The sequence below is a fragment of the Haliaeetus albicilla genome, chromosome 13, assembly GCF_947461875.1.
Source record: "Haliaeetus albicilla chromosome 13, bHalAlb1.1, whole genome shotgun sequence".
NCBI classification, from domain to species: Eukaryota; Metazoa; Chordata; class Aves; order Accipitriformes; family Accipitridae; genus Haliaeetus; species Haliaeetus albicilla.
Window position 1 is genome coordinate 40,067,075 of NC_091495.1, and position 21,349 is coordinate 40,088,423.

Genomic DNA, 21,349 nt, shown 5'->3' on the forward strand with positions numbered 1-21,349 from the left:
GCTATTGTAGTTCTTACTTGGAACACAGGAGGGCACTAGAACTACGTTTCTTAAACTTCAGTTAGTCCACCAAAAAAAAGAGGTGCAGTTAGTAGTTCAGAAATGTTTCTAAGACACGGGCTTCTTTTTAATGACCCTGTTAACTTCACATGTTGAAATGCTAAGTTTAGATAAAGGTTTTACTTCAGCAGTCTGATAATTTGCAAATAAGACCATGGGGTAATACGACTTTCTTAGTGCACTAAAAATGTGAATGAACCTTAGTCACCCAAATTCTCTCCAGCTCTGAATCTGTAACCTGACCTCAGTGTTGTGGTTTTGATGTGGTATTTATGTAAAACGAGTTAATCTCTGATATAGCCTCAATTAGAATTTAACTATCTATCCTGCTCCTCTTTGGGGCAGAGAAGAAGAGGGTCCAGACTGTGCACCATTAATGGCCCTGGTTAAACAACACTTCAGCATTAAAAGAAAGACAGAGGGAAAAGAATTTATTTGGTAATATTATAAAATTAAATAAAAGGCTTTCTGAAATAAAATCTACTTTCAGTGATATCTGAGATTGCTTCCTTCATGTGCCCCTGACATTTGCAAATCATTATATTTAACCAATCATTCACCAACTTTCCCTACTTCAGTAATAAAACCAGCTACTCTAGTTACTACTTGTCTATCTTTCATGCTTTTCTCTGTTTTTCATTTGCTGCCAAGAATTTGCTTTACCTGGGTTGGAAAATACTGGCACAGCTCAGCCAGCTTAACTACAAAATCAAGAATCTTAAAGTAAAATCAAGGTTCTAGGCTGTCAGTAAGACTCTTGATTAGAGAACCTCTAGCCAAAGACCTTGGCAGCCAGAATACAGGTGGTCTTTCAAAATGTCATTTCAGTGTCTTCATGAATACTTTTCTTCTTTAGTAATCTGGCCTCAGATCTAAGCATGTTGCACAGTCCCTCTCTTGTCATCTACAAGATACTACTCATCAAGCTGTTTCTCTTCTTTATGTGGGAAGATGCCACAGAAATCCATGGCAAAGCATAAGTAAAATGGAAAGAAAGAAAACTATCTTTACCAGAAAGGAAACAGATGTTTTTCTCTTTCTAAGGAGGGTCATTGTAACTAAATTTGGAATTTAGCACCTTGAATTGCAGTGAGAAATATTTAGCTCAAAGCACTGAAACTTTTACAAGACTAAGACTTCAGGCATTGCTAAAGCAGCCCGCCAGGGGCGGATGGAGTATTCCCTGGACAGAAGGGGATGCAGGGTGATGCAAAAAAAGCAGTCTTCTCTGCATCACTTGTTCTGCCACACGCTGCAAAATGGCCACAGAAAAGCCACATCCCATTTGTAGCAGGGAGTATTTTGGAATCCAGGTGGTCCAGGATCAGAGCAGAGACGCCTGTAACAACCGTCACCCTGTTTAATTGTCTTGATGGCCTAGTTACATTGCTCTTTGTGTTAAGGTCTCAAAGCACTTTGCAATGTTAAGCTTCCATTAAAAAAGTCTGGGTGAATCTCCCAGAGGGAAAGGATTTGCAAAATATCTAAATATTTGCTCGTCATGCAAGCTTGGACGCCCCCATCCTGTGGTGAGGGGCCTGGCTCTCTGCAGTGCCCTGTACTCTCTGTGAGCTCTCAGCTCTCTACAAAAACACTACAAGGACTACGTTTAGTGGCACTACTAAATCTTTGGCTAGAGGAACTGTAGGTTTTCAGATATGTGCCAGAACACCATCTGATCATGGTTGGCTGGGTTGAATTATTGTTTTATAAATAACAAATGAGTTAACCAGTTCCAGCTTGCAAATCTTTTCTTTTTTTCTTATAGCTTGTTCTACATATTGACATACTCTGTGGTGAAGCTTCAGGTGCCATTTCAGTACTGAAAGAGCCCATGTCCATATTTAACCCCTAAGCCGCAGTGTTCGCATGTTCAGTGGTTCAGATGTACATATCTGAATATAGTTGGGAGCATCTCAGTCATGTCATCAGCAGCCCTTGGGAGCAGATAAAAACATCATTTTAGAGAAGGGTTTGGCCGCCTGGTGGAAACTGGGTGTAACGTTACTGCACATCACAGCTAGATGAGTAACGCACTGTGTGTGTAACAAATTCATGGGCCACACATTCTTGACACATGACAGATCACCACGTATTGTTAAAAAACCAGTATATTGTACAGTATGGTACAATGATACTGTGGCTAATAGTGATAAAGTGTCCTTATGTTTAAAATTCTGCTTGCAAAGAACAAGTTTATTTGTTAAGGCAAATTACCAGTAATTAATTCTTATTTATATTACTCTGCCACTTAGAGGCGCCAGTAAAGATCAAGGCAAATTAAACTTACTAGAAACACAGGTGGGAGAGTCTATAGTATGGAAAGCTGTTCTGAACACGCAAGAGGGATGTCGGCTGGGAATTGGAGAGATAGAGAGTGATCTGCCCAGGGCACCAGAACATCTGAGCAATAGAGCTACTCCTAGTGCTTCTCACTTGTAATGTAAAATAATAAAAAATATTGTCTCCCCAGATTTTCATGCTTTAGTGCAATTAAACAGGTGGTTAGGTTTTAAGATATTCTGAATGATCAGAGTTCTCATTGCTTTCCATGGGAGATGGGCATACAGCAAAGATCAGGCACTAATAAAAATCAGATCTAGTTACTTACAGCCCCGAAGAGATGATGAGAACCTGGATCTCCTGAGTTTGGACCTAATGTCTTGTAAAGAATCTGCCACTGCGATTTGCAATGATGCTGCTTAATTAAGGGCATAAGTAGTAGGTGTTACTGAATATCCCTCTCCCAGCCAATTTGCCACACCACAGTTGACCTAACTACAGAAGCCAGCCAGTCTGGTTCAGGCCCGAACATCAGACCGGCCTTGCAGGATCCAGGTTCGTACACAGCTTACGTCTCTATATCACCAATTTGAAATACTTTTATCAAGTCCCAGTTCACAGCGCTAGAGTCAAGTGGAGGTTTGCGTCATCGAGTGGCCGAGTCAATCTTACAAACAAGAACATTGCGTCTTTTGCAAAGTGCAGTCCCGTGACGATTTTTCCAGATGCTTGGAGTACTTTTAAAATAACCCTTTTGTTTTCTTAGTTATTAATGAATTACTTTTTTTAAAAAAAATCTGTATTTATGCCAACAGCGGGAAAATCCCTGCGCGCTTCTACCTCGGTATATTCCGTAGCAATAACGGGAGCCGTTACCCGTAGCCGCCCACCCTCCCCATTAGCGTCTGTCTCCTTTTCTCCCCCGTGCCCCATTAGCACCTCGCAGCAGCCCCGACGAGCGCCGGGGTCGGTTCCCCGGGGCGGGGCGGCCCGGGAGCAGGTGATCCCCGCCGGGGCGGAGAGAGCCGCCTCCCTCCCTCCCTTCTTCCCTCCCTTCTTCCCTCCCTCTCCGCCGCTCAGGCTCGGCTCGGCTCGGCTCGGCGGGGGAGGCAGGAAAGTTGGGCGGCTGCTGGGAAGTTTTCGTAGCATGGCGGAGCGGCCCGGGGCGCCCGGCCCCAGGCAGCGCGGCGGGGCGGCGGCGGCGGCTGCGGGCGAGCGGCCGCGCTGAGCCGGAGCCGAGCCGCCGGGGGGGGGGAAGCTCCCGGCCGCCACCCGGCATGGCCCGCTGGATCCCCACCAAGCGGGAGAAGTACGGGGTCGGTGAGTGCCAGCCCGGGCCGCTCGGACACCCCCGCCCCGGGAGCCCCTTCCCCGCTCGCCGTGCCGGCCCTCCCCTCCGCTCCTGCCTTTGCGCCAACCCCCCCGCCCCGGCCCCGCGTCCCCTCCCCGGGAGTCTCCTGGCTCTCCCTCCCCCGGATCCCGGCGCTCTGCTTCCCCCGCTCCGCCGCTGCCGAGTCCCCGGTGTCCCTGGCACCGCACGTTCGTTTTGTTTCCCCCCCCCGGCCAGAGTCGTTCCTTTCCTTTAGCGCACCCTTGACCCCTTCCTCCGCCACGCACTTTCTCAATTCTTTTTTCAGTTTGTGCTCTCGTCCACTTTCAGGCTTCAGCGGCGGGTGTTCACTCTTTGAACCCTTCGCGATGGAGGCAGTGGTGTGTGTCCAGTGCACGCCCGGGGAGCTTTGGGTTTCTGGAATCCTGCAAGTTCGGGACTGACCTTGATAATTGTGCCTCTCCAGCATGTTTTACAGTGAAGAGTGCTCTAACCTAGCAGCAAAAAAATGCCTACTGTTGTCCCTCAAAGGAGATGCGGCTAGAAAAAGTGATGACAGGATAAGAAGGTTGTAATGAGCAAATTCAGGACTGTGGGTGACATCTTTGCAGGGGATGGAAATTCTGACAGTCACAGGGGGAGGAACGGTAAAAGCTTGACTGATACCTTGTACCTTCTGCCCTGTCCTCTCCTTTATGTTTGAAAGGAGATTGTTGAATGCAGGCTCGCTTTTCTCAAGGGGCAGACATAACCAATGGTGTCGCTGATAAGCTCTCCTTTTCTTGAGAGTTTGACACTGAAAACCACACGATTTTGAGGTTGCTTGTGAGAATTGGGCAGAGAACAATAGGCAGGAAACCGCTAATGCCACAACTTCTGATAGTTTATTTTAATGAGGAGTGATCTTCTGTGCCCCTTGTGTTCCATAGTGGACTTGTAGATGTGAGAAAAAACGTTAATTTCATGCTTGCAAGGTGTTAATTGCCCCGACTCCCATGAGGTTGTTCATTCAAGTTCGGTCCATGAGTTCAAAGGTGAAGAACCTCATCCTGCACCATTTTTCACAGAATGAATTTGAAATAAGTTACCCACTTGATTTCAAAGTGGCTTTGCAGAGAGGCAGCCCGAGAAGAGGCAGTTCTTGCAGGACTGTGGCTTAAGCTTCAGAGATACTATATGCAGCACAACCTTATCTAGTTTCTGCTCTGGTAACCGGGAGGGTGTGGAGTATTGTACACCCTGAACTTTGTTTCTTTCTGTGTAGGTAACAGCCCGGGCTATTTATATATGGGAGCCCATATGTACGACTTGGTGAGATTACGCTGAGCATCAGGAGTTTAAAAATTTTAGTATTATAATCAAGTAAACTATGTAATGCTAGTATGATTGGCTGTGCTAGATTATGGTGGAGTTTTTTTAAGTACACCAGTGAGCAAGGCTCTTCTACCTCAAGAATGGCCTTGGGCAGTAGGATGAATCAGAGGCACTCCTCTAGCTTCCTTTTTATTAGCTTCCGGGGTGAGTTTTTTGTGCTGGCTTGAGCTAACTGCTGCTGCTGACAGCTCCTCTCCCAGAAAGGGCACTGGCTCGTGAGTAAGCAGGGTGGAGGGAAAAACTGCCTCTTCCCTTACATTACTGATCAAAAAGTGTGCTGTTGGGAATTATCCCCTTCCTTCTGTGTGTTCATACAGCTGTGTGAAAAAGATACTTCTTTCCCTTGTATGCAGACACATGGACCAAACTGACGGAGAGTCTATAATGCTTCAGCTCTTGCATTTAATTTGCAACCGGGACTGATAGGGTTAATCCACAGGCAGTAAATTATTTATGCAGTGATTAGCTTTATCAGTCAGTGTTTGATACATGGCATTAATGGAATCATAATTTTGTCAATTTGATGTTTGCAGACTTGTCGGTTTCCTGTCTACAGTTGCATCCTGTGCTGTGTTCAAGCTTTGCACTCAGATACCAGTCCTCATTGGTTTTGTGCTTACTTTGAAGAAGTTAATGAGGATTGAGAGGAAAGTGTGAGCTTCTTGGGCCATTAATCTGCCTGCTAACCAAGATGTCTGTTAGTACCAATTATGAAGGTGGTTGTAATGAGGGTAATGCCGCTGATTTGTATGATACAGGCCGTTAGATGGTAACAATTGCCATTCACCGGTAGCATGGATAAGTTGATAGTTGTGAATTGTAAAGATACAAATTCATTCTTTTCAGAAAGAACACACACATTGTGGCTGTTAGCAGTCTGTGCTTTGGAAACTAATATAGAACTACTTGCATTTATTTTAAACACAGCCATGTAAATCATACCAATGCAGTAAGAAATTCCAGGAAGTAGACGATGTGATTCAATGTCACTTGTCTGATTTGTTCATTTCAGTTCAGAATGGTTTATGTCCTGGATTATATTCTACAGATTTGTTGGTTGTGGGTTCAAATTGATTTGCTGCCTTCTAGTTTTGTCCTCAATTGGTTAAACCTGGAGACTGCTACCTTTACCATGGATAATACAGATGGCATATGGGCTGAGTTTGAAATGGCAGACAGCAGAGAGTGCAAGATTGGAAACTGTAGCATTTTTAGGGAAGCATAAGTGAGAGACAAATGGCTTGCAGTTTCTCACTTGCAATGAATTTTCAACCCAGTAACAGATGGGATTTTGGAAGCTTCAGCCTTGTAAAGGGACAAAACCACTGCTGATCATCTGATGGGCAACATCTTGCCTTTTTAAGCAACAGGATTTTCTGGGTCTCACAAAGCTTCCTTGCAACATGCTTCACCTCTGATTTGGGAAGAAAAGACACTATCTGGTGCATCTTCCTTGAAAGCTGGTCAGTTTCAGGGCCAAACTAAATGAAGTAACCTATTCTTGGCCAAGTGCTTCTCTCAAAAAGAAAGGGTCATTTGCAGAATGCCTTTCATGCAGACTCTTTTCAGTAAAAAAGAGCCAGCTCTGAAGAATACCTGAATGACTCCCTGCAATTTTGAACTTTTAGTATCTGTTTGTTTTAAAATTATTAACTTAGAACATAAGGAATCAACAATGTAATTATTTTCTTTTTCTGCTGGCAGTAATATGGGTTTGCATTAAGTGTTACCCTTCAGTTGTAAAAGCAATTCTTTCATTAGTCATCCTCTGTTCTAACATGCAGGTGTCCTTTGTGGACTGGAGAAGGCTGTATTAATGGTTTCAGTACCAAGTATGAGAGAATGTGGAGTCTGTGGAATCATAAGCTATTCTATTCTTTTATAAATCCAGGCTGCTATCAGAACAAGCAGTCGGACCACTTTTTCTGATTCCTTCCTTTGGGCAGTAGCAGTGTGGTAAGCCAGGGAACTGACCCAGTTCAAAACCAATTCAGAAATGAAAAGTGCTGAGTTTTCAGCCAGGTGACTGTAATGATGGATCAGGTACACATGCTTTATATGTTACCTTTGACTGCGAACTAACAGGATGTGAAGTGTTTGTTTATAATTACGTAGTTTGATCTGTGTATGCACCTATTGTTCAGCCAGTCTACAAATCTGGTCTTCCAGAATAAGAAATTTTAGCCAAAGTTTTACTGAAAGAGCTCTGAGACGTGAGGTCCAGAAGAGTTTGCATTTTGGTGAAGGTGCTGGCTTGCACCTGCATGCACTGATATGACTCTCTCTTGAAATGTAAATTTACCCTTATTTTTGGGGTAGTGGCTGTTTCATAGAGCTTGTATGGTAGGAGTGGGGAAGGACCAGGCAGATTATTGTGGCTGGTCCGCTGCAGTTGCAGGCCATAATGGACCATTCACTCCACATATCACAAAATGCTTCAACCAACAACAACCAACAACAAACTTGGAGCTTGCAGCAAAATGCTGAAAGCCACAAATTGTGATGTTCTGCTTAGAAGGAGCAAGTGAAAGCTTAAGCAATATTTGTTGCCTATGATCTCTCCAAATTATTAAATGTGTAACTTAAAATATTATTATGAGCCCACAAAAACTTCACTGGTCAGTGAGGTAGATCAATGCACTATTTGTATTTTAGTAATCTTTATAGGCTCTGAGTAAAACCAGAGTCATGTTTTGTTTAGAAAATGTCTTAAAATGTTGGGTTGAAGGGAAGCTAATTAAACAAAGCAGTTCAGTTGCTCTGTGGAAAGTGTTTTGATCTGGTGCATTTTTGAAGGCAGGGGGCTGGGAGGGAAAGGTTGAGAAACTTTTGGGCAGCTTTAATTCCCAAGATTTCCCTGCCTCTTCACATCCCATTCCAGGGATTCCCATTTTGCACTTCAAGTATGCAGATACATGGGTGGCTATTTGAAGGGAACGGCTCAATTTGACCTGGTTCCAAAAGAAGCATGGCCACTTGCTATGGCTAAAATACCTTAGCCATACAAAAGAAGCTGTTTGTTACAGTGGCAAAAAGCAGCCTTTGAGTTTCAAACTATCATCTTTTATTTTGTTGTTTTTTTTCTTTTTTAATAGATTTTTTTTTTTTTTTTGTAAACTGACAGGTAATTACCCCTAATAGTTACTGGTGGCCTTTTAAATCCTTTACATTTTTCCCTGCTGGAGGGACCGGAGCCTAGGACTATTCTTGTCGCAAAGAAGTATTTACTTTGTCAAAATACCATGTGGTGGTTGAGTTACAATCAGCTGCGTCATGTCTTAGGAATGGCAGTAATATTTCAAATGTAAACCAGTGCCTGCCGGCTACATTTGTGATTTATGTGAGCAGAAATGCAAAGGATCAGAGAGGAAGAGAGAGTGCTGCAGAATAGGATTTTCTTACTAATGGTTTGATTTGTGATAACTTCTGATACGCTGGGCCATCAGGTCTTGGCTTCATGTTCAAACCTCATACATCTTCTGCAAAGTTGTCTCGAAATACAGTCTGTGATCAAAGGAGGTTCACGGTACTGATAGCAGTACATCATGTCAAATTAGAGCAAAATTCGTATTTGTTTCAACTTGCTGCTTGCCTTATGCCTACCATTCCTGCAGAATGCTTCTAACCTGAAACTTAAGTCCACTGTTGTGCAACAGGTTCCTGACAAGGGCTCTAAAAGGATGGAAGAGCCCATTCCTACTGCAGAAGTGACTGTCTTCCTTTCTACTGTTAGAAACACTCTATAACTACTTATTTTTCCTTCTATTTGCTTTATTGTGATTTGTGTCTAAAAATTGTCATATTGATGGCAATACCAACAAAACTTTAAATGGGGAAAAGTAAAAACTTGGCATAGTTGACAGCAAAAAGTTTTGAATCTTCAGAGCAGTATACAACACTATTTCTGATTCAGTTCCCCAATTTTTACTGCTGTGTCTACAGTTTATTTCATGTGAAAGTTGGCTGTGCTACTAGTTCTTGCTTCCATAGTCCTTTCTATATTTTGTTAATCCATATTAGCCTGAGTCTGTCTTTTCTTTTGGTGATTACTACTCTACTCCTTAAGCAGTTCCCTGTGAAACTAATCCTGTGGACTTCAAAGGCATTGCTTACATGAACAAGACCTGTAACCGTTCCTTTTCTTATTCTTACTTTGAAAAGCAATATTTCTAGAAGTGTCTTGCGACTTCTGGGTGCTTTAGCTCTTGGGTATCCACCTTGAAACATCACCAACAGTCCTGATGTTTAGGAACTATCATACAGTTCATCGTACTAACAATCAGGTCCCTTTTGTGGAGGCTCTGAATCCTATCTTGAGGCATCCAGAACTGCTAGCTGCCTTCTAGAGTTTTGGCTGAGCTGTCTCCTGCTAATTAGATGTGGGCCTGATTGTTCAGAGGTGTCAAGAGGCCTTAAGTACCAGCTTTCACTAGAGCTGGGTGTGCTGACCAGTTCTGAATTGCGCATCAGTCTCTTGCATATTCTTGTGGTTCTTCTTTTGGCATAGGACTCTATTTGCTAGCACAAATGGAGATAGGAACTATGGAAGTTAAAAGCAAAATAATAGAAGTTCATGAACTGAAAAAACTTAAACCAATAGTGTATTGATCAAGAAGCAGTAAATGTGTAATAATCTTTCCTTATCATTTGAAAGTTGAAAAATGTACACCCCTTCTACATGCAAACTTGCCAAAGCTCCTTTAATTGAAAGTTGACTTTTCTTTTTTGCTATTTAACTTCACTTAAACTTGACTGGTAGGACATGTCTTTCAATTAGTGCTTTTAGGGAAAGAAAAATCCTATTTATGCTACCATGCTAAAGACACAACCATGGCCAAGCTTAAATCTACCTTAGTCTAAAGTCATAAACACATTTATCCCCTTGCTAACAGAATGAGACTATGTTTTTCAGGTCCAATGCATTTAACTTATGATTGAATGCCTAAAATACTGTAATGAATTTTGGTGCATTTGCCAGGAAGCACGTGCTAATAAAACTGGAACATAGTATGAATTACTAAACAGCTTTCTAGGCGGCCAGTTCATGGTTGCCTTCAAAAATGGAAGGTGTTACAGAGTGCTAGTTGGACCAGTTGCTTAAATGATAAAAATGTCTTTTTGGTACAGACTGTACCTCCTAGGAAGATCTCCCAGGAATAGAGCGGGGAGCATTGTTTAGAGGATTAATTGCTCTGGCAGCCTCTTGAAGCTTTCAGATAGGTGTCTGGCACATTGTCAGAATGTATCTAAAAAAAGTAGTGATTGTCCTGTGGAGATTATTCTTTGGCCACTTCTACTCTCAAATTTTTGGAGGTGTTGCTGCAATAGAAGTGGACCTCATTCTGGAAAGTGCTGAATCTGGGCAAAAAGTTCACTGAGATACAATGGAGATAATAATAGTTTTCTGCTCTTGGGAAGCTTGGTACTTTGATCCTCTGTAATAATAAAACAGTTTAACTTCAGCTCTAAAGTTCTAATACTGTTTCAGAATGTAACGAGCAAATAGTGGCCAATTAGTTCTGAAAGAGCGCCTTTTTTTTTTTTTTTTTTTTAATGCAAGAGTAACTAGCTTAAATATTAGAGACCTGATTCTTGCAGCACCTCATTCTCATTGCTCTGATAATGTAGTGGGGACTTCAAGCTGCAGAGAGATGGAGCTTAATGTAAAGGAATAAAGTAGCTCTAGGAAATGAAGGGAAAGCTACAGTGCATGCTGCCCAGTTCCATATTCTTTATCTCCTTGCATCTTGTGCAGTTTAATTAAAACTGATATGCTTACTATAAATTTGGGAGTAGGTCGTTCTTCATTCTTCTTGACAACAAAGGGATCAATATTCTTGTTTGGCTTTTTTCCTTCCAGAGTAAGACCCTTAGTTCCCAGCCAAGATTTCCTGTTCCTCATTTCAACACTATTCCCCTGTTTGCCATTTGCTTGTTATGTGAGATAGGTGGCAAGATAAAAATGCTTTGGAATTAAAGGTCTCTGGAAATGTGAGAAACTCACTGTGCAGTGCCAGTTTTCTGATAGGGGCTTGTGTCATTTTGCAAACATGAATCAATGAAACCACAGGCATCCATTATGGGAGAGTAATCTGTTACGAAGCCCACATTGAATGAGAAGGACTGGATATACAGAGACCAATCGAAATCCCTATGGTTATGCATATTAGAAATTCTACTTGTGTTAGCTCTGCCAGCATGAGTTAGCTCAAGTGCTGGTTTCCATAGAGGTGCTATCCAGTGGAGGTAAAGAGTTTCTTGGCAGTATATCCCAAGTTTCTTAAAATGCAGCGGGCCAAGCCATGCTATGAATCCTTCTCACGCAAATCGTGGGAGAGCACATGGATGGAAAGGGGAAGGTGTGGGAGGCCTGAGAACACTTGTACAAAAATTTATGGCTGTAGTTCAGGTGGGTTACATTTGCAGCTGATGAAGTGGGAACCCTTTGTTTTATATTCTCTGTGGGTCTATCAGCTTGAGTTTAGCATTGACACGTGTAGGTGTGACGCTAGCAAGGGACAATGCTGAAGTTTTAACTCAAGTGAACTTTATGGTGAAGACTAGCCTGTGGGCACAGTTGGACTCCATGCTCAAGTGTTTTACTTGTTAGACCTCCTCTCATCTCTCCACTCCCTCTGGAAGTAATGCATACAGCAGAACTCATTAGATAGTAATACTCACAGTTCTGTACAGTAGTATTTCCAAGTTTTCTTTATACTTCCTTTGATGTTTTGCCCAGTAAGAACTAGGACAGTAATTTAAAGCCAGTGGCAAATTCACTTAATTCTTTTGAAAGTGCCACGCGCTTTCAAGTTGCGAATTAGCTGAGTTGTCCAATTTATCAAGTGATGGTTTTGGTTTTTCGCTTTTACAAATCTGCTTGAAAATTTCATTGCAGAAGTTACTCTTGTACTTCATGTATCCAAACACAAGTTGCACGTTTGCGAGCTTGGAGGAAAAAATGGGATTACAGACAGACATGGTAAAATTCAGTTGCAATTGTATGCATATTGTAAATGAGATCTGTTTCTTCACAGGCCATAAAAATGGAAAGATTCAAAATCAGAGGTTACTTTTGTGAAAACTGTATTTCAGACCTCTGGTAGGTATATCCAGTTGTTAAAACCAGAATGTAAGTACCACAATACTCAGAAGGCTCTAGGTATGAACACCTTCTTTTGTAGAGGACAGCCCAAAGAGTGGTTATGTGCCCATTTTCTTCCAGGTCTCTTTTTCTAAAATGCACAATACTGAGAAGATGCATAATATTTTAAGTTTATTGGATTCCTGTGATACCAGTAGGCTAACCTGAATACAAACCAGATTCTGATTCAGCTAAAGCTAATGGCAAAACTGTTGATTTCTGTGGCCATATGATAGTTGAAACAGTGTTACGGGGTAAGAACAATTGCTCTAAAGGACAAGACTATGATTTAATTTATTTTGGGGAGAATACTAATTGTTCAGGCTAGATGTTACTGCTCAGATTTCAAAGAGGCAGAATAAAGCTGCAGGGCTTGGAAGATATGCACCTTACAATAATATCAAGCACCCTTTAACCTAATAAGATCTATAAGCCACCCGTCATTATGGTGTCTAGTTCTTGTAGCCTCGCCAGTAGATGAAAAGGAGCAGTCTTGTCTTGTATCCTGCATGTTGAGAAGGTCACTGTGTCACAGTGAAAGCAGTTGAATGTGTATCTTGGTAAATGAATGAAGTGATTAGACACACTAGGTAGATATGTTTTGTGAAATTAGAGCTGGTAGAAGATGCAGCTTTGATAGCACCAGGATCTGAGGTTTCTCTGTAGCGCAGCAGTAATAACAACATTGGCAGCTGTTGCTGCACCTTTCCTCCCTGAGCCAACTTTATACTGCTCAGAATTGAGCACCACTAAAACAGGGATGGCAATTCGGTGTCATTGGCTTCTTTTCTTCTGTGTCAACTGAAGGAAGGTTGGCTCGATGAAACTGCAAGATCTTCCAGCAGCTGGGTTGAGAACCTTAAGTCAAGGACCACCTTCCAGACCCAAAAAGCAGTGTGTTGTCATCTTTTTACACTTGGAAGCTGCTTTTGGCACAGGAGTTCCAAGTTGGGTGCTCCTGCATCTGTTCACTCCACTCAAACACTGACATGCTATTGCATGTTGTTTAGTTTGAATCAGCCAGACCTGAAACAGACTGTAGGCTTAAAAACTGTTTTACACTGTGGCTAACACTTCATTATTTTATCTTCCCTTTTTATGTTTGAACACTGTTAGGTGGGCAGCATTCTCACTGACTGCAGGAAGTAGATGGAGGCTGGTAATGAAGCAGGAACAAAAGCTAAGGGGATTCCTCTAAACCACACCCTAGGTAATCTTGCAGGCAACCTTAAGTGGTTATTGTAGAAAGATGCATCAAGGCCGCCTGATAAAAGTTTACAAAAGTGTGAGTCTTCAAGAAGAGAGGCTAGGCTATTTTCTTTTTTCATCTGTGTATCTGCAGAAGTGGACATTTCATGATGTTCCAAGGAGACTGGAATTGCAGGTCTAGGTTTTGGGTTTGGGTTTTTTGGGTTTTTTTGTTTGTTTGTTTGTTTTTTAGGGTTTTTTTTTGTTTTTTTTTTAATCAAGCACTGGATTAAGTTGGGTGTAGTATATTCAGGAGCAGGTTGGCTCCTACACTGCTAGTACTGATTTATTCCTCCATTGGCTCACAGCACTCCCTCTTACTCCAGACATAAGCTGAGACAGCTAATGTAGATTAATTCTTTATCTGATCTTAAAATCCTTAAGGGCCCTTTAGAGTGAAAATAATAAAAGGAAGTAGAGAGCCTAGTGAAGAAAATTACACAGCTAACGATTCATGTATGTGTTACCCATATGTAAAATAAAATGCATACTTTCTATCATGTACTGTGACTGTGCTATATGTTATTCTGGTACATGTTTTCAGGAAAATGGTTTAGAAAAATCGCTGCATGTCTGAAAACAGAGCTTTAAACTCCATGTTGAGATGGGTAGAAGGGAAAATTTGACTTTTGGAGATGAAGGATATTCGTGTAACTTTGGGGGTCAGAGTGGGTTATTGCAAATCCTAGAAGCTCTGAATTGAGTTGATTCTTTAGTCAGCGGGTGAAGTTCAGTGCATTCTACCACAGCAGGATTTTGCCCAGGGTATGTGTATGAATGCCTGTCTGAGTGTATTTGGAGAGACTTGTTTTCTGGTGGTTTTCCTACTGTAGGTTTTCTTTGCTGTTAGTTTCCATGGCCTGGTTGTGAGGAGGAGGCAGGGGTGGGGCCAAGACTTTAAAGTTCTTCCATCTGGGCAAAATGTGGAGCTACTTTAAAATGTGCACTTAGTGACGGGAGGAGAGAGATTTCAAGATTTTTTCCAAGTGTCTATCTGCTTGTATACAACAAAGTCTGGGTTAGTACACCATAATGCGACAACCAATGCACTGTAACCTCGCTGTGTTAGCCACTGACATAAAAGTAAGTCTGGAAAAGTCACTGGTCATCAAGAAAACTTATTTTAGAGTCTCATCAGTGTAACAGAGGGTTTCTGTGTGGTTCAGACCAAAGAAGCAGCTACAGTTGGTCTGCTTCTACCCCAAGCACACTTACAGAGAGACAAAACAGCTTATGTTGTGATGACGTTATTACTGGTATCCAAATCAGTATATGTTTAGGATGTATATCTCTGTCCTATATTGCAATATAGATGCACTCTGAGAACAGAATCTCCTTTATTTTCATACAGCTACTGTGGTATAAACACTTTGCAATAAATATTTGAGGGGAAGATGATTAATGGGAATTCTGCAGATGTGAAAAGATGGAGATTATTTCTTTTTCCTTTACAATCAGTATCTCTCTTGCTTCAACAGTTCTGAATCATCTCAGTTTGCCTGATCTGAATCTACTAAGAAGCTCTAATTAAAATACATGGGCTAATTTGTCGTTGGGTCTGCCACTTGCTCCAGAGCATTGTTGTGGAACTGACTGTGGTTTTAGTCTGTAGAGTTTAAAGCCATAAGAGACCATTAGATCATCTAGTTGGAGCACTTGTGTAACTCTTGTGAAGCCATCCATATTCCCATGGGCTGAGGTTGTTAAGTTGTTTTTTTTTCCTAAAGCAATCCAGGCTTTAAGAGATTAAACCATTGATCCTAGCATCTGATCCAATCTATGATGAAGAGAGAGACAGGAATATCCAGAAGCTGATGATGGCATGACTGAAAGAGAAAATCTTCCCCAGTCCCAAATTTGGAAATTAGTTTCATTTAGACTGTTTGTGCAGGACAGTCTCTGCAACACCTTAGATTATTTGCCTATCCCAGCTCCAGGATAATATTCTGTTATTCAGAGGAAATCAGAAAATCTTAGCAGGCTTTTGATCAACTGTGCATCTGGCAGGTACACTTCCTTGTCCTTGGCAGGTGAGCAGGTAACAAACACCCTTATTTGGTTTGCTTATTGGAATAGTCTTAGGTTGGAACTGCAAGTGTTGGAAGCATGCTGAGGACAGTGGATCTTCCTGCTTTTCTCATGGTTCTCAAAAGAAAGGAATGAATATAGAAACTGACAGTTACAGAATCCAAATTAGAAAGGCCATGCCATATCCTCCCACATAGGCAGACGGTATAATTTCTCAGTCGATTTAATGCCCATTTTTAAGATTATCCAGCTTAAAATTTTTAACGATAGGTAGAAGTCCTTCCAAGTGTATTCCTGTTTGTGAGGTCAGCCTGAAACAGTAAGTACACAAGATATTAAAGGTCCACCTCTAGCTCATCAGATGTTTGACTCTGAAGTCTGATGGCGGCTGTTAATTAAAGCATTTCCATCTGCATAATCCTGTTATTCTGGATTATTTGTATTCAAAATGCTACGCAGTCACTTGGAATTCTGTAGATTTGAGACTGAATGTCAGCATCAACCAGTTCAGGAGTAGTATTTTTTTTCATAACAGTCAGTTAATGTGCATGTTTCACAGTGTTGAACCATTACTGCCTTTTTTTTTTTTTTTTTTTTATTAAGTAGTCTGACATATAAATCTTAATTATGCTGTTCTCAATTTTTCAGACACAAATTCCTGGGAAGTTACAAGAATGTTTTGCTCAAACATCAGAAAGCCTTTGTTCCTATTAAGAATTAATTCCTTGGGCAGTTCCTTGTTTTTTAAATAAAGCCACTGTTTTTTTGGTTATATCTTGGCAACAGATAGCATACCAGGCTTCTCCAAATGGGGCTGTCCAGCATAAATGCCATTTCTTAATACAGGGTTGTTGCAGCATAAAAGCACATACTTCTGTTTCCGTACAATAGTTTTTGACTCTTCAGTTGAAAGATGTAATGAGATGAAGTCTGGTTATTGCAACAGCACTGAATGTGATTCTTTGTTCAGAGGAAGCAAGCCACAGCCCTCTCCTATCAGATAGTGGTGAGGGCAGACTTCAGAGAAGTGGGACATGGTATTTGGAAGCGGTTATCGTGTCTTTTGTAATGGGTGGAGGGGTGGTTATTTTGAGCCAAGTTAGAGATAACGGATCTTGCAGTGGCTGTGTGTTTCAGGCCAATAATCCACATTTCAAATGCATTTAAACAGGTTATTGAGGGAAGGATTCAATTTCATTCTGCTTTGAATTACACACAAAATATTATAGGACAGTTTCTGCCTCGTTCACTTCAGTTGCAGACATTTTAACTGAGCTTCGCTTTGAGAACAGTTTTGAAAATGAGTTACAGTCTTGTGGTTAAAATGGGTCTAGGAATTAATATTTGGTTTTTGTCTCTGAATGTGCTGCAGATGAACAGGATGACATTCAGTTTTTCTGTCCTCAGTTTCTCTGCATGTAGAAGAGAACAGTTGCTACTGTTCTAACATGTGTTGGTGTGTGAAAGACACTGCATTAATGCGGGAGATCAATTGTCCAGATGTGTACTGGCTCTTTAAAGCCAGTTACATATGTGGCATCAGAGCTGACTGCACCATCACCTTCCTTCCAAATGAATGTTGTTGGTAGACACTGAAGAAGTAAGCCTGACACTGCTTTCATGGAAACATATGCCAAATCTCTCACGGGTTTCACTAAAAGCTAGATCAGGCTCAATGAGTTGCTGACAGACCTCTTGCAAATTAAGGCTTCTCCCAGGACTCTTCGACAAAGTGAAGCTTTGTGGTTTTTCAAAGTGTGTTTTGGGGTTTGGGGTTTTTTTTTGTAATATAATTGTGCTGCTTCTTATTTTCTGTCCCATGCATGACATTGAGGCTTCTTACTGTTTTAAGTGCCACTGTCTGGTGTTTCACAGATCAGGAACGTGTGGTGTGATTAATCTTGTGTCTTCATAGAACTGGAGGGACTGACATAACTAAACCTGCTCTTCCCATCATAATACTGCCGTGTGCCAGCCCACATCAAACTCTGCCTTCTCAGAAACTTCTAGCTCACCGTTAGCTATTACTCAGAGCCCTGGCTACCCTGGAAAGTCCAGGCCATCTCAGGTTTCCTTTGCCGTTCGTGTAGTCCTTGTTTCTGGTGATGACTATTGCGTGATGCTTCAGAACAGAACAGTGTATCCCCCAACATCCAGTGTGCACACCCAGTTGTGCAATGCCTTTAGAGTTCCTTCTCCATCCGTTTTGAGGAATCACCTTCTGCCCTGAAGCATGAAAACTGCTTCTCCTTATCTTCACCTACATTACTCTGGCTGCTGTCACCGGTCATAAAGTTATCTGTTGCCCTTTTCAAACCAGCCCCAGTGATGACTCCTCTGACCTTCCCTCCTAATGAATTCCATAGGCTGGATGCACTGTTGAAAAAAACATTTCTTAAACTTTCCACTAATCAAACTGGGGGACTGCAAATTAAATAATATGATACATCGCCTCTAGTTATGCTCAAAGAATAGGATCATTAAACCAAACCCAGTATCTCCTTCTTGCAGATCACGTTTTCCACTTCTGCCTCTTTATTTAGATCAAATTTGCTAGACTTCAGTGCTGCTTTTCATTCAGGATGATAAAAGGAACAGGATCACCATTCTAAAGTGAATTTCAAAGGACAAAATCTCAACTGAAGTTTAACTTGAAGTGAAAAGACTTAACTTCATATATTCCTGCAAATTTGGGGGCAAAAGTCTCTGTAATTTTTTTCTCTTTCTTCCTTTCTTGCTGCTCTGTCAGGGTTTTCTATGAAGGATTTTTATTTTTTCATGCCATGACCATGTTTGTTATGTGCAACTTCATTTTTCTTTTAAGTCTGAAAGAGGTCAGATTAAATACACACAATGAAAAAGAGGCTAAGCAGTTCAAATAACTGCAGATGGACTATTTCGGACAGGACTGACTTCAAGGAGCAGGAAGCATCAGTTGCAAACAGTAAAGCTCCCAGGGAAAATATGCGAGCAATTTGTCTTATAACCTTGTGCATAACCATTGGGTAGGAGATTTTATATACAGTGACCCTCTGTTCTTGCTTAATTCAATCTAGCAAAGCAAGATACTACAAATCTTGCCTTTTTTTTGATATGCAGAGCAGAAGCATGTCCCTTTAGCTTGTAAATGCTACACATCGGGATCTGAAACCTTTCTGGTAAAGCAGGGGAAGAGAAGGGAAGGGAACTGCAATGTTTAGTTCTCTGTCTTGTGGTTGTTGTGATCTTTGGTGAGTGGAAGGGAGCTGCAGTGTTTAGTTCTCCCTCTTCTTGTGGCTGTTGTGCTCTTTGGTTTTGAATTAACTGTCTGTGTTCTCAAAAGAAAGGCTTGTCTGATGCCCGCCCACCTTTCTGTTAGACACTTGGTGCTGCTCAGACTGCTTTTGTCTGAAGCTAAAGCAGCAATTTATGGAAGAATACAGACTGGTATTTATATAATGTCTGTTTGTCCCAGAGAAACCCAAGGCATCTAGAAACTGTATGTAGGAATCCCTATACATATAAGCACACGTGCATTTCTAAACAGCAGCCATTTCTCATGGTGAGCACAGCCATGAAACAGGAATCCCAAACAGCATTTTAGGACAGAAACTAAGGCAGTCCAGCTGTAACCACAGGAGGAGGCTTCAGTAGACAGAATGTAATCAGCCAAGTTAGAAATTGGCTAAGGTGCTCTGCTTTAAATCTTCTGAGTCTGTTGACAGTGCTATAGGATTATTAATGTTCATAGACTGCTTGATGCCTGGACTCCACCTGAGGAATGACACCTCCTCTGTAGTGCAGTTTCCCCGGAGCACATTATGGGCCAACAGTTCAGCAGCAACTCCAAAGGAAGCCTGGATTTTTTTTATCCATCCACACTGCTTCCTGCTGCTCCTTGGGGAAGTTTGGAGATGTCCCATCCAAGTAACGGATTGCAACATCCCTGCTTAACGTTAGTGATTTGGCAGGTTTACGGCAACAGAAGGCATGGCCGCAGGGAGTTTACTTTCCTTTGGGTCGGGTGCTGCACTTTTATGCTGACCTCTGCAAACCCTTGTGGAATTATTTTCTGTATCTGGCAGAACAGTTTCTTTTTAACTGAATCGAATACAGTATTAACCAGCTCTTCCGTCAAGTTATGATCTCAGCATCTGTCAATACAAGGTAGTTCATAATGGATTACTCTGATCTACTCCTGTGTACGGTCATGTTTGGCCATAAACATTATCCAAATTTTTCTGCAAAAATGTTGGTGGGATTTTTACTTTCAGGCCTATTCTGGGGCCTTTAAGGTGTCTAAACTGAATATCCAGATCACCAGTCAGTTTTAATATCTTGGCTTACAACACCATTGCGGGGAGGGAGAGGAAGCTGGAAGTTGGAGCAGCTAGTGCCTTAGGAGCAAAAGTCCACGAACATTCCTGTAACCCTCTGGAAAACAACGTTAATAGGTTCAGTGCGTACTCTGTGCCTGTGTATCTCTGCAGGCACTGAAGTTATGGTAGGCATGAATTAGGGCCACTGTGAACAAACACTGCCCCTGCAGCATAAGAAAATAAGTATCTGTGATCAGGGTCTATTTTAGATACTGCAGGCAATTCAGATCGCCTGCCTACTTCTGTTGGATTATTTATAGTTACAATATTTTAAAGAAAGCTAGTATATATGAGAGAATTTCCGGTGTGGTAAGCCACAGTCATTTGTTTATGCTGGATCGTTGCCAGGAGGCAATATACCTCATCTTGGTGGAAATGATAGGCATTTGATGCGAATTTCCTAACATAAGAGCTCAATTTTTAATTTATTTATTTAATTTTCGGAGTGAGTTCTTCAAATACAAACCTCTGAAGTCTGAAGAATTTTCCCAAAGCCCCCTGAAAATGTTTGCATGGTTTATTTGCCTTCTTAAAAATAAACATTGTGCTTACTTCACTGATACATTGGGGAACAGATTTGGCTATGTAAATACAACACTTATGTGCATGAGAAGCTGTATTTAAGATGTGATCTGTACTTAAACCAGTGTTCTAAATAAATAAATAAGATAATGTCATTTTTGTAGAGGAGTGGCCTGTTCTGACTTAGCCGATCAATTCATTGAACCATAGGAAAGCATTTTCCTGACTGCTTTATTTCTTTTTACTTGCACTGGTTTGAAAGCAAATTCAAATTAAACTTTCTCATCTTGACAAGCCTCTAGCAGCTCTAAGGAGGGCTCTTCTGCTTTGCGCAGTGAAACTGTGCACCTCAAGAAAGTTCCAGAGAAAAGGCAGTTTAGAAGCATGGGCTTCTGGACTTAATCCTATTCCCACTGGAAATCCGATAAGCATTCAGATTAGCTTTGTCTTTGGTAGGGATTAAATTTGCAGAGAATCTCAAGTTTTTGTGCTAAGATTGGTTCTTGTCTGGGAAGAGCCTTTAGTAACAAATAGTCTGAGGCATTTAGTATAGAATAGTGGCATTTTTTCTTATGACATCCAATTAATGTTGTTTTGCTAGTGCTTGCGAGTGCCACATTGCAGTTAGTCCTGTGAAATGCCAATAAAAAAATGTCAATTACCTAATGGATCCAAAACCTCTGCCTAAGGTAATAGTGACCTTTGCTGGGCAGGTTGTCAGTAAAGTGGGAAGATACAGCTTCTTCATATAGCGTCACATATGTGTATTCTTAAAGGTAAAAGAGAAACTTTGTTGGCTGTTAAGAATAATGTTTCTTATCCTTGCAGGAACTGACGGTAGAATCTGGAAGTAGATATGCTACATACTTTTCTGGTGTATTATATACACAAGATAGCTTAGTAACTTTACAGTGCCTTTTCAAAACCATATTCTGCCTTTGACAGGTGCCACAATACCAGATTTCAAAATCTGATTACCTCACAGCTTTCACGATTGTGTTT

General features: G+C 41.4%; 1 protein-coding gene across 5 annotated transcripts in view; it reads left to right on the forward strand.

Moving 5' to 3' along the window:
• Positions 1-21,349, forward strand: part of DOCK5 (dedicator of cytokinesis 5) — a 113,456-nt gene that overhangs the window by 20,534 nt on the left and 71,573 nt on the right. For 4 of the 5 annotated variants that reach the window (XR_011327594.1, XR_011327595.1, XM_069801058.1 and 1 more), the window contains exon 1: positions 3,434-3,663. The exons of the other annotated variant lie outside the window; for it this stretch is intronic. Coding sequence is in view for 2 of the 4 variants with exons in the window: in XM_069801058.1 (XP_069657159.1) it covers positions 3,621-3,663 (43 nt within the window). In the remaining 2 variants the exon portion in view is untranslated. Of the gene's footprint in view, positions 1-3,433; positions 3,664-21,349 lie in introns of those variants that run through there. 5 annotated transcript variants of the gene reach the window in all.